The 12,875-nt window shown below is 46.4% G+C and overlaps 1 protein-coding gene across 1 annotated transcript in view; it reads left to right on the top strand.

Annotated features, from left to right (window-relative positions):
• grid2ipb (glutamate receptor, ionotropic, delta 2 (Grid2) interacting protein, b) overlaps positions 1-11,562 on the top strand; it is a 72,699-nt gene extending 61,137 nt beyond the window's left edge. The window contains exons 16-24 of the mRNA XM_088936411.1: positions 199-286; positions 1,149-1,238; positions 1,611-1,807; positions 2,585-2,740; positions 3,486-3,572; positions 4,615-4,744; positions 5,737-5,855; positions 6,956-7,120; positions 8,030-11,562. Coding sequence (XP_088792537.1) covers positions 199-286; positions 1,149-1,238; positions 1,611-1,807; positions 2,585-2,740; positions 3,486-3,572; positions 4,615-4,744; positions 5,737-5,855; positions 6,956-7,120; positions 8,030-8,101 — 1,104 coding nt within the window. The 3' untranslated portion in view covers positions 8,102-11,562. The remainder of the gene's footprint in view (positions 1-198; positions 287-1,148; positions 1,239-1,610; positions 1,808-2,584; positions 2,741-3,485; positions 3,573-4,614; positions 4,745-5,736; positions 5,856-6,955; positions 7,121-8,029) is intronic.
• The last annotated feature ends 1,313 nt before the right edge of the window (positions 11,563-12,875 follow it).

Below are 12,875 nucleotides of genomic sequence, written 5' to 3'. Positions count from 1 at the left end.
CGAAGCTTTGGTGGGAATAGTTATGCCCAGCTGATCAGCGTTGGCTCTGAAGGGACAAAAAAAGCAGGGGACGTCTGTTGCACATGCCAACCCAAATGCCCGACGTACGTTTGAAGGAGGCATGGGCTTGGCACCCTGAGCCAAGACTTTTGCTCTTAGCTGGCATGCTGACCAGTCTTGTGCACTTGTGTCCTGCAGCTTGGAGAGGACTCTGATTACGACAAGCTGAGTGACATGGTGAAGTATCTGGACCTTGAGCTGCACTTCGGAACGCAGAAGAACACAAGTAAGGCAGATGTGTACATGAGCATTATTGTTCTCATCTCCATGGCAACATGCCCCCAGTGCGTGAGCATTATTGTCCACATCTCCATGACAACACACCCTAATTCATATAGTTAGGATGCCTCCTGCTGCCTTCTAGCTGGGACTGCAACTTGGCCAACTTTTGAAGTCCAGCAGCAGAATGTATAGCTTTTGATTAATAGGACTAAAGAGGTCCTGTATTAATAGAAGATTAGCTGGAAGGAGTGTTCTGACCTAGTTTGTGATTTGCTCCATTTTTCTTTTCCTTTACCAGATTGTGTATTTTAGATTCTGAAGAAACGATCATTGGGATCATTTTAAAACTCCTGTCTATGGATGTCATCTTTGTAGGCAAAAGGGATTGCCTTTAGAAGCAAAAACTCGATTTGACCTCTTTTGAAAAAGCAAAACAAATCCTTATCTGCAAGTACAAACATATCACGAGCTCCCTTCGCTTCAGAACATTCCTCGAAGTTGTTCTGGTTCAATTTTTCAATCTTTAAAAATCTAAGAGCCACCCAAAGCTGCTCCAGTCCCAAAGTGTCTTCCCGGTATGTGTGGGTGGTGTAGTACAGGGCTGTGTCTTGTTCTGTGCTCTGTGCGTGTCCTCATACCTGCCGAGCCTGACTTGTTCGTCTTGTGTTCTTCCAGCGCAGCGCCACCTGCACCCTGTCCCTCAGGAGACCTTTGAATTCCTCAATTCAAGGCCTCCCGGACACGCCGCCCCCGGCTCCACCTGGCACTTCACCTCCGCTCATCTTCTCCATCACAGTTTCTTTTGTCTGCTGTGTGGCTGACAGTGCCGGGAGGACGGGTCCTTACACTGGGATTAAATCTTTCAGTTTCTATTCCAGATCCCACCCTCCTGCCCGAGTCCTTTAAAAAGAAGGACGTGGTCGAGATTCTCTCTCGCAAAAAGGCCTACAACACGTGTGAGTATGGATGGCAGATCCCGAGGGAATGACCCTAGGGTTCCCCTGAGCCGCTACTGGGCTGAGTCCTGTCTAAGTCTGCTGCCTTAGCCTGCAAGAGGGTTCACACCTCTTCTGAAAGCCTTACCTATTCACCCAGGGACTGAATGCAGCTGAAAAGTTTTTAACTTTCACTTGGATTTAACATCCTTATTGAACGTTCCATAGTTTCTATGCTTCTTGCATTGAAACACGTTTTTTGATTTTGCATTTGGAGTTTTAGCAGTGTCTCCACCGTGCTTTAGAGACAGGCGAGCGCGGGGTTTTGCGGTACCGGCTGCTGCTGTGTTAGTGGCCGTCGCTGAGCGGCGCACTTATTGCTGCCCCTCCCAGCCATCCTGATCGCCCACCTGAAGCTGTCCCCTGCTGAGCTGCGCCAGGTCCTGATGACCATGAGCAACGAGCGCCTGGAGCCCTCCCACATCAAGCAGCTCCTGCTCTACGCCCCCGACGAGGAGGAGGTCAAGCAGTTCCAGCAGTACAGCCAGGACCCCGCCAAGCTCAGCGAACCCGACCAGTTCGTCCTGCAGGTAGGGTGTGGTGGGAGAGGTCTGGCGTGGTGAGTCACCTGCAGTGTAACGCCAGGCCAGACGAAGTCACTGTATCTCTAGCGGTGTGTCTGTCTCAGTTTCACAGGGTATAATAATAATTAATAACTAATAATTGCTTAAACTTATATAGCACATTTTCTGGGCACTCCACTCAAAGTGCTTGACAGGTAATGAGGATCCCCTCCACCACCACCAGTGTGCAGCCCCACCTGAATGATGCAACGGCAGCCATAGTGTGCCCAAACGCTCACCCCACATCAGCTAACAGTGAGGAGGAGAGCAGAGTAATGAAGCCAGTTCATAGATGGGGATTATTAGGAGGCCATGACTACCAATGGGAAATTTGGCCAGGACGCCGGGGTTACACCCCTACTCTTTTCAAGAAATACCCTGGGATTTTTAATGACCACAGAGAGTCAGGACCTCGGTTTTACAACTCATCCGAAGGATGGCGTCTTTTTACAGTATAGTGTCCCCGTCACTATACTGGGGCATTAGGACCCACATGGACCACAGGGTGAGCGCCTCCTGCTGGCCCCACTAACACCTCCTCCAGCAGCAACCTTCGTTTTTCCCAGGAGATCTCCTATCCAGGTACTGACCAGGCTCCCACCTGCTGAGCTTTAGCGGCCTGCCGGTGGTGAGTTGCAGGGTGATATGCCTGCTGGCCTTATGTGGCTGTCACGCTCTGCAGCAAAGCTGTGCCGTGTCTCCAGCACTGTGCCTGAGCACCCCTCTGTCTGCGTGCGGCTCTAGATGCTGTCCGTGCCTGAGTACAAGACCAGGCTGCGGAGCCTGCACTTCAAGACCACCCTTCAGGAGAAGACGGAGGAGATGAAAGCCGGGTACGAATGCATCTACAAGGCCTCCCTGGAGCTCAAGAGCAGCAAGAAACTGGCCAAGATCCTGGAGGTACGGCACTCCGCAACATTGCTGCAGCTCTGCACCTGAGCGATCATCAGTACAGCAACTGAATAACTTGTGTGTCGACGCTCCTGCGACATGTTAATAGCGGTTGCAGACCCGATGGCTCATGGCGGGCTTGTTGCCCAGCTTTGTGCAAAGCTTTTGCAATGCTGCTGCAAGAAATTATGCTGCAAGAGCACCAATGGGGGTTGTTTGTAGCTCTCACAGCTGTAAACTAAGTGATATTCAGCCCAGCAGTCAGTGTGTGGCTGATTCATGCCAGTAAGGGAAATAAATCAGGAGGAAAAACATTTTCATCAGCTTTTTCAATACTTGATGTCAAAATCTGTCCATGTGAAACCTGAACAGTATACAGACAGCATAGATTCACTGCACGTCCTGCATCCTTGAATGGTGAATGACAGTATACTGAATACATTCTGATCTAGTAAACACTCACTTTTTGCAGCTGTACAGATTTGACATGCTCCATAGCACCATAAAGCGCAAAACACAGCCATAATCTTTGATGACAAAAGCAGGCATTGTTTTTTTTAAAGGCTGCTCGTTTTAGAAAATACCACGTGCAGCCAAACGCATTGCAGAAGGCAAGGAGTGAGCTGCACCCTGCTGCCACAAGGAGAATATGTGAACACTACACTCACGTTGCACCATAATGTGTTCTCTTCACATGAACACTGTTGCTTGATGAAGTCTCTGAGCTGCCTCGCTCTCCTGTATCTTTCTGCAGTTTGTGCTGGCGATGGGGAATTATCTGAACAACGGCCAGCCCAAGACTGGTAAAACCACTGGGTTTAAAATCAACTTTCTCACTGAGGTAGGCTGCGCAGTTACGGGCAATGGCGTGGGTGGATGTGTGAACTCTGCAGATGTGATGCAATGCTGTCATTCATCCTAAAAACATGAAGTGCTTCATTAAGCCTCACACAAACTATAGTGAGGACAATGGAAGGAATCCTGATTAAATGGGATCGCCCTGTATTTAGATATTGCAGCTGACAGTGGACAGCCTACAGATTCAGAACTGAAGGATGTTCAAGGCAAATCAAATATCAGCCATACAGATACACGCATGAAATAAATGTTCCTTGCCAGGCCTTTTTTGTCCAATTTATTGACTATAAAGAACGTAGATGGTATCCTATAATAGCTAAATAATGTTAAGTGGCAATATTGAGACAGCAAGGTGCCATAACAGATAACTAGCACCTTATAGCTCCTCTGGCCCAGGATTCAGTTTCAGTCTTAGACGTCTGCTTGTGTGGAGTTTAGAGTCTTTCCCCTGTGTCTCTGTGGATTATTGCTCAGTGCTGCACTTTTCTCCCACTTCCCAAAGACATGGAGGTTAGAAAACTCTTCACTCAGGTCAGGTGTGGTTCAGCAGAGTCCTTTATTCATGCACCTGGAGAGGGTACAGCATTAGCATTAAAAGATCAAATAATGTGCCTGCAATTATCCTTTCAGACTGTTGCCAGGTAGAAAAGGCATGTTAGAAAAGACAAATAGTTACTATCTTGTGCACTTAAAAAAGGTCAATGCTAAAATTCTCCCTCAGTCTGATAGGCTGTAAACTGTGTATGACAGACTGGTTTCCCGTCCCAGGAAAGAGCAGTCATGTGCCCTGCACTTCTGAGTTGGGCTCCGGCTTGCTCCAGGATTAATGGATTCTGATGATGGCTGGGCGTTATTAAGCTTGACCCATTTTTGGTCTCGGAGGTTTGCAGAGGGGTGTGTGTTCTCTCAGCCATTCGAAGATTCCAGATCACGCTGTTTTTTTCGGAAGGCAGTCCAAGGGACTCTTGCGTGCTGCTCCCTCATGATTCTTCTCACCCGCTGGCCGCTGTCTCCCTGCCCTCCAGCTCAGCACCACGAAAACGGTGGACGGGAAGTCCACGTTCCTTCACATCCTTGCCAAGTCGCTGGGCCAGCACTTCCCGGAGCTTCTGGGCTTTGCCAAGGACCTCCCCACAGTGTCCCTCGCTGCCAAAGGTGGGCCCACTCTCTGTCTGCAGGCAGGGCTGAAAAGCTGTTCATTGCTGAAAATGTCTTAAAGAAACAACTCCTGAAAAAGTTCAGTTCCACTAAATTTAAATGTATTTGGTTTGTTGTGGTGGGAGCCATTGTCACACAAGGTGCTATAATGCATACATGCAATTTGTAATTTTCCTCCTCTGTCCAAAACCCAAGATAAAAGACGATTTGAGACCAAGTGTGATACTCCAGTACAGTATCAGTAGGTCACTTGAGAGAGGATCATTATTCAAAAGGGAAACTGCTGTGAATACTTGGCCAATTGAGTTTTCTAATTTAGTTTTACCTTCATCCTTCTGTGTATGATGTCTTGGCGTGTGAAAGGGTTAATGATACGTGCTGTGTGCTACACACTGTTAACAGAAAAATGTCTGAAAACCCGGTGAATACTGAAGCTAAGGTAGGGCTGAAAACATCTTAGAATGCTCGAGTAGTGACACAGACTGGTGAATCATTAAAAACACAATTTACCATACTGTAGCATGTCAGTGGAAAATTACCCAGAGTGGGTGACTACTGAGCTGTTCAGTTTGTGGTGAAGTTGTTCAGCACATTGATCCATGCTAATTCAGGGTCTGGTGTCCAGTGTTTAACTATCTACCAGGGAAGGAAAAGTGCGCATCAGCCTCTTTCTCCTGAACACGTCGTTATTCAGCCCTGAAAATGAGCTTACCCAGCCTCCAACAAAACCCTGTTTTGAAATAAGCATGTGGTCAGATGCTTACTGCTTTTTTGGGTTGCCTGTTTTTTCATACCCGAGTAGATCTTTGATAATGAAACAACACATGCTGAGGGTAAAAGCAAAAAAAGGAATTTTTTAGTGTACAGTGTTCTACTTCTGTGCCAAGTTTCTGAAAAGCAGATTATTTAATCTACAGTCTACAGTATGTGCATGAAGACGAAGTACATCTTTGTATCCATGCTGTACTCCTGCTCCCTTCCTTCTGTAGTCAATCAAAGGACGATCACAACTGACCTTAATGACCTACACGCAACCATACAGGACATCCGGATAGCCTGCCAGAAGATGCCTGCTACTGCTGAGGACAGGTTTGCAGCTGTGATGAGTGTATCCTTTATGCCACTGATCAGCGCCACAAAAGATTAAATCACTGTGATACCTGTGATGAGAGCATAAGACGGTTTACAAATGAGAGGAGGTCATTCAGCCCTCTGAGCCTGTTTGAGAGTTAGTAATTGATCTGACAATCTCCTCCAGCCACTGGGTTCAATAGTTTGGCTGGGTAGCTTGGTTCACAGTCCCACAGACATCTGGGTAAAGAAGTGCCTCCTGCTCTCGGATTTAAGTGCACTTCCATGTAGTTCCCACTTGTGGTTCATGTCTCAGTGCTCATCCTGAAGAAGAACCATGGGGGTTGACTTTATCAGTGTCTTTGCTGGATTTCTTTTCTGAGTGAGATGAAAGGTGGGCAGATGTGACTTCTCCAGTCCAGAGCACTGTCCCGGCCCTGTGCTCACTGTCCTGGCCCTGCGCTTACTGTACTGGCCCTGCGCTCACTGTCCCAGCCCTGCGCTCACTGTCCAGGCCCTGCGCTCACTGTCCCGGCCCTGCGCTTACTGTCCCGGCCCTGCGCTCACTGTACTGGCCCTGCGCTCACTGTACTGGCCCTGCGCTCACTGTCCCGGCCCTGCGCTCACTGTACTGGCCCTGTGCTCACTGTCCCGGCCCTGCGCTCACTGTACTGGCCCTGCGCTCACTGTCCCGGCCCTCCGCTCACTGTCCCGGCCCTGCGCTCACTGTACTGGCCCTGCGCTCACTGTACTGGCCCTGCGCTCACTGTCCCAGCCCTGCACTCACTGTACCGGCCCTGCGCTCAGTGTCCTGGCCCTGTGCTCACTGTACCAGCCCTGCACTCAGTGTCCTAGTCCTGCGCTCACTGTCCCGGCCCTGCACTCAATGTACTGGCCCTGTGCTCACTGTCCCGGCCCTGTGCTCACTGTCCCGGCCTTGTGCTCACTGTCCCAGCTCTGTGCTCATTATCCCAGCAACCCGCCCCCTCACGCAGCTGAGCCCATTGTCTTTTCCTCAGGACAGGGAGGGGGAGACTCCTGTAGGTGGACTCCTCCACTGCGACTTCGGTCCCAGATGTCGCAGATGGTGAGCACAGGGCAAGGGTTATGTTTCACTCCTTGACCAGTGGTGCCAAGGGGTTTCTGGAAAACACACACCCCGCAGTCCAGTCACTAGAGTCCCTGCAGCAGCGGGCGATGGATGAGTTCACCAAGGTGGCGTCCTTCTTCGGCGAAGACAGCAAGGCCACCACCACTGAGGCCTTCTTCGGCATCTTCGCCGAGTTCATCTCCAAGTTCGAGGTGAGCTGGTACACGCAGCAGCTCTGTGCAGGGAATCCCTCTCGTTGGCTGTTTTGGTTTTCTTTAAACATTCACTTTCTTAAGCGTGGAAATGGATCTAGCTATGAATGCACTTGGAATACAGTACATGAAAGAATTCAAACAAACAAAAAACAATATAGAGAAAGATAGCACCTTGGTTATACTGTGGATAGTTGGAAAATGGCATCAATTCATCTGTTGCAGGATACAACCTTATCCCACTGCATGAGAGAAAAATATTTTTTAATAACAACAGGGGCCTACTGAGGGGTTCAACAGGTAAAGGCGTTTGAGTGAGTTCAGACTGAGCCCTATCATCACGGGTTCGAGCCTGGGTCTGGTCACTAGTGGGCAATGTCTGTGAGTCACCAAGCCTTGGTGCTCAGTTGTTTATGTTATTAGTCTGCCTGGGCTCCATAGTGACCTAGTTGCCTGAGCAACACAGTGACCCCTTTGGCCTTATTGGGCAGTTGCAGTCATGAGGAGCTGTCAGGGAGGGGGGGCATGCCTCTCCTCCAATCAGAGCCGACCCTTTCCCCGTGTGCGACCACAGGGTCCTTAGCTGCCAGCTGAGACGTGAAAAGCACACGACTAGCTTTCCCATGTTGTTGGGCACAACGGAAATAATTGGTGATTCTAATACTTTTTTTAAAAAAGATAGAGTAGAGGAAATCTTTTAAAGACTGTTAAATCATTAGTCAGTGAATCATAGAAGTGACAGGATAATGGTCATAAAATCACGTCAATGGCTCCTCAATGGAGTGGAACTTTAAAGAGTAACTCTGTTGTTCAAGTTAGCAAGCCAGTGGGGAGAGGAGTCTGTTAACGAGTCACGGAGAGGGCAGCGGGGTGTAACAGGATGTGCACGTGTGTCGTTCTTGATTTCAGAGAGCTTTCAGCGAGACGCAGGCGACCGAGAACCCGAGAAGTCCACGTGTGGCTTCCCCGTTGGCCTGGTGAGGGGGAGGGGGCACCTCTGCCACTCATCCACACATGGTGCCAAAAGGAGTGCAGGCTGTTAAGAGAAAGCCACAAAGGAACTTGTTTTTTTGCCCTGAAGCAAAAACAAAAAAAGACTGCAGAAATGCGAAAAAATGGAAATCTTGGAACCAGCTTGCCAATTTACAAAAAAGGATATTTACAAGATACAGTATACATGTTTTATATTTAATTCTGTGTTGGCAAGTAGGTTACTTAGCAGGAAGTGTACATAAGCTGTCATTGCTACTGCAGAAGTGTTTATACAACGCGTTGGGCAACATTCACCCTCCTGGGACAAATCTTAAAGGTAATGCTTTGCTTTTGAGCTGTAGAATTGAACACGCTAACAATAACCACAGACCACTTCATGTGTACCCAGCCATTCCTGTCTTACATCCGACTTAAGTTTCGATTTACAGCGTTTTCCCAAGTAAATCTCCAATTCCTGCAGTGCGCTAGTCTTTTATTGTAAATACTGTGTATATACTCCTGTCACTGTATTTTTCAACTTGACTAAACTATAATATTTTGTGCATACAGGATTAATCCAAAGGCTAAAAACTATATCCACTAGCTGGTAGAATACTGTCAAGAAAACGTCACCAGAATCTCCTTTTCCAGTGAAAGTGAGCATTGTTTCAAAGCAAAGCAGATGAGCTCTACTATTTTTCTGTCTTTGAAATTATACAAGTGGGGCGCTTTGTACAAATCTGGGCTGAGAGCCTGTAAGTAGACTTCATTACTAATCCGACACTTTACAAACTGCACATACCGTCAGATTCCTGTAAATCATCGCAAAGGCGATGAAATCAAAATACCCATTCTCACTTTGTGAAAGGGCTGTTTTTTTGTGTGGGATTTGTGAGTGTTCGCTCACAGTTCCCACCCTTTCATGCCAGTCTGCTGAAGGTAATGTGCAATTGATTTATTCAGAGATTAAACTAAGAACAAGGATCAAACTCCTTACCCGGTCCTGAACTACGTACAACCTCCCACGTGTATAGTTTAGATATTTTAAAATAATCCACTTACCTGTACAGTCCAAGGAAATCTTTTAGTCTCTCTTAGTCTATAATTTCTGTGAAAATAGCTAAAAGAAAATCTTGTCAACTGCTACACTGGTTGACAAGTTTTATTAATGCTCTTAGTAAATGTAAATCAGTAAAGGCACTTCTAATGATCTGAGTGAGGAAACGGACAGCCAGGCTATGGCACTGTATGTGATGTACTGTATATGATTTTGGGACTTGTTTCTTTGACTGGTTGAACCTGTCCTCATTCACTTTGCCACGTGAATCATGAGGGTAATGTTCAGCTGTCTGATGTGCTGTGTCTTCCCCACTTCCTGTGGGGAGACTTGGGTAAAAAGAAATGGTTGTCCATAGCCGAATGAGAAGGAGACCACCTATCTTGAATGATGATGCACTGAGCTGGCTGACAGATAAGTATTTAACAGAAATGACCAACTTTTCCTCATGCTGTGTAGTTTTTAGCTCCTCAATTTGTGTAATGTCCCTCGCTTCCTAACATCAGGCATCTGTTTCTGTGCAATCAATTAATTTTTTTTTGATACGTTTATATCTTTGGTTGCCAGTACATTTTCAGTCCTCTGTGCTTCCTCTTAAAGGCTCGTTTTCACAGAATAGGAGAAAGGGCTGTCCCGATGCCCCCCCCACCCCAGGTGGACTGGGGTCACAGCTTGTCCGGAGCGGTGGGAGGGGGTGTGGTGGCCGCCCGCTCACACTGCAGAGAGGAAACGAGACGCTATGGTGTGCAAACCAGGCTGTGGTCATTTCTGAAACTGAGTGCAGATTCATCTGTCCACATACATTGTGCTTCAGGGGCAATCCTCAATCCTGATGACCAACAGGATGATAAACAACTCACTCTTGTAACTGACATTTGTGATTCAGAAGGCGTACATAACAAAATATGCCGTGTATTGTCCTGTATGTGTCAATGTTTATTCTCAAACATCTTTGGCAGTCTTACTTAGCTGTTGGTAATTAGAGGCATAAAGGGCATCAAAAGTATTCCATGAAGACAATACTGTTTGTTGTTTCTTTGGTTTTGAAAAGGTGTTCTTACAGATTTTTTTGTGTGGTTTACCTAGGACAAAAGTACTCTGAGAAAGACTTTGATATTCGAGGTCTATTATTATTATGATTTCTCTGGCCCTCTAGTGATTCTCTCAGTTCTCTGTTGGCCGTAGGACATAATGTCATTTAATTAAGGATTACAGGTTCATTCTGATCAACAGAGTGTACATAGCAGTCATTTCTGTTGAACGCATTTCTAAAAAGTTCGTTTAAATTACATTTTGTATGATTGTTCAGCTTGTTGGCAGAATCTGACTGACAACGATGAAGTAAGCTTGAGGTATCATCACTCCTTTAGACAGACTAACTTCTGAACTTCAGCTTGTTGAAATCGGTCTGGATATTTGGTATATATGTTCTGTCAGAGACATTGGTTTATAATGCTCTTCACAAAGAGACATTAAAACCACGGTATTCAGACTTGCAAATGACAACTGCTGTATTTGGCACCCTTCCTCGGTTTCGGGTGATTATAGAATCATATTGATAATATCCAGAAAATCCTAAATAAACCATTAGAGATGAACTGCAGAACTGTTTTTCTGTGTTAAAAAAAACACAGAACTAGGCTCCGATGGGAAATGACCTAGAATGTTCTAATCTAATACAATCTAATGTATTAGAATCCTAATACATTTCCATTCTGAATAGAATTATATTATAGCGTTTGCACCACACTTCAGTATACTTGCTGTGCAGATCTGGCATCAAGCCTCAGCAGACTGGCCGCTATGTTTCCATAGATGTTTTTTAGGGAACCTTAGTGACATGACCCATTCTCACCTAAATCCCAGTGTTGACAACATTATTATTCAGAATTACTTCGGTATTCCCGTGACATTTCCGTGCCAGGACCAAAATACAAGCCCATTTCATTCCGCTGTTAGAGAGCTTCGCCATTTTTTGCTACTACTAATCGCTACTAATGCAGAAGCATTAGAGGGCAAGAGAACATCAGTTCACATTGCTGTTGCCACATACAGTACGCAGTATTAGAACTATAAAGTATTTATTAGCGACATAAAATGTGCTTGCATGTATAACACATTAGGCATGTAGAGTATTATTATTAATATTATTACAGCCAGTAATATAATTTCTTCCTTGAATTATGTTTAATTCTGCAATTATTTGTTTTTTTTATTTATTTCTGTCTTCCCTCCTTTTAGTTAAGCAGAATTCCTGTTTTTACTGTATAAAGCTCAGTATTGACTTGTGTGTTACAGTAGGTGTGGGTCTTGGAACGGCTTATGGCTACGCCGAAGAGTCGCAGTTTTGTATTGTGTACAGCGATGTCGACAGCAAACGCTGGCCAATAAAAACCTATATGACGCGTAAACGTTCTCCGGCGCCCCTGTGTCGTTCTCATACAGAGTGCACAACCCCTCACACAATTTACACCAGCGCTTGACAAGTCGTCATCCTTGTTAGAGAGAAGCCACAAAAACCATGGTCCTGTCTGCTGCCCGTTTTCCGCACAGGGGACTCAGGCCGGGTGACAAGCCCATCCTCCCAAACGGAAGAACTGGAAGGCGGTGCTGGGTGATGTTCACTTCTGAAGAAAATGTCAACATTGAAACCAGCGCCAGACTGCACGGCTAGTTTATGGTTGGGGGGGGGCAGTTTATTTTAACCAGCTTTATAAACCACACCGGGGATTACCAAAACAAGCTGGACGTCTCTTTATTAAATCGATAACCAGACAAAAAAAACAACAGCCGACACACAGTCCAGTATTGCGCTCAGCTTGGAAGAGCTCACCGAATTTGTGACCTTTAAACCAAAGCGAGTTGTCCGTAAAAGATGTGTTTTTGAGAGTCCCACAGAAATAACTTTGATGGACGTGCAGTTCTCAGGTTTTTCACGGTATCTAAATATTGAAATAGGCTTAGAGGTTGATCAGTAAAAGGGTATGAGAAACAAAATCTTTGCTAAATTCGTATTACGTACTGGATTAGCCCATTCTGAAACCCATTTGAGTTGCTCGCTTCTGTGTGTAGCGAATAAACTTTTTTTTTTTACTGTGTACAGACTCACTGTCACCACATATCTGGGGCTACAGCGAGTAAAAAACAGCTGCAGAATTATTGAATATTTTAGCATGAATGGCACCTGCAGTAGACAAAAGATGCAGGTACTGCAGAGAAGGAAAAGCTACCCTTCCCCGGTATCCTTGACACAGAGGCCAATCAAACATAGGGAAGACCTCGCCGGGAAAATAAAATCGCATTACTACCACCCTCCTTTTCACCTAAAGGAGGGCCGTCGGAGCAACCTGCGTGTACAGTAAGAGCAATTAACCTCCCGGCCAGCTGACGGAAAGCTGTATAGGATCGGCCTGGCTGATAGCGAGGAGCCGCGGAGACGCAGTCAAGTCCAGCCGGGCCGCGGAGGGAGAGAGGCAGGCCGGCCGTCGGTCCCTCTGCCGCAGACGCTCAACCTCAGCTCAGTCAGATGGAGAAGGCAGGTAATCCGGTTGGAAACAGGTGGAAAATAATACAGCCTGAGTCGTAGCAGGGGTTGGCCCAATGTACTGTAGCAGGGTTGCAATAGAGGCAAGGTTATAGTGGTATGGTATAACCTGAAACCCTTATAATTTACAACGGTGTATTAACTTGGGAGGTCTGGCAAACTCGGTTTACTGAATGGAATCA

The sequence above is a fragment of the Atractosteus spatula genome, chromosome 18 (genome assembly GCF_055471065.1).
Source record: "Atractosteus spatula isolate fAtrSpa1 chromosome 18, fAtrSpa1.hap1, whole genome shotgun sequence".
NCBI lineage: Eukaryota > Metazoa > Chordata > Actinopteri > Semionotiformes > Lepisosteidae > Atractosteus > Atractosteus spatula.
This window is presented reverse-complemented; position numbering and strand designations above follow the sequence as displayed.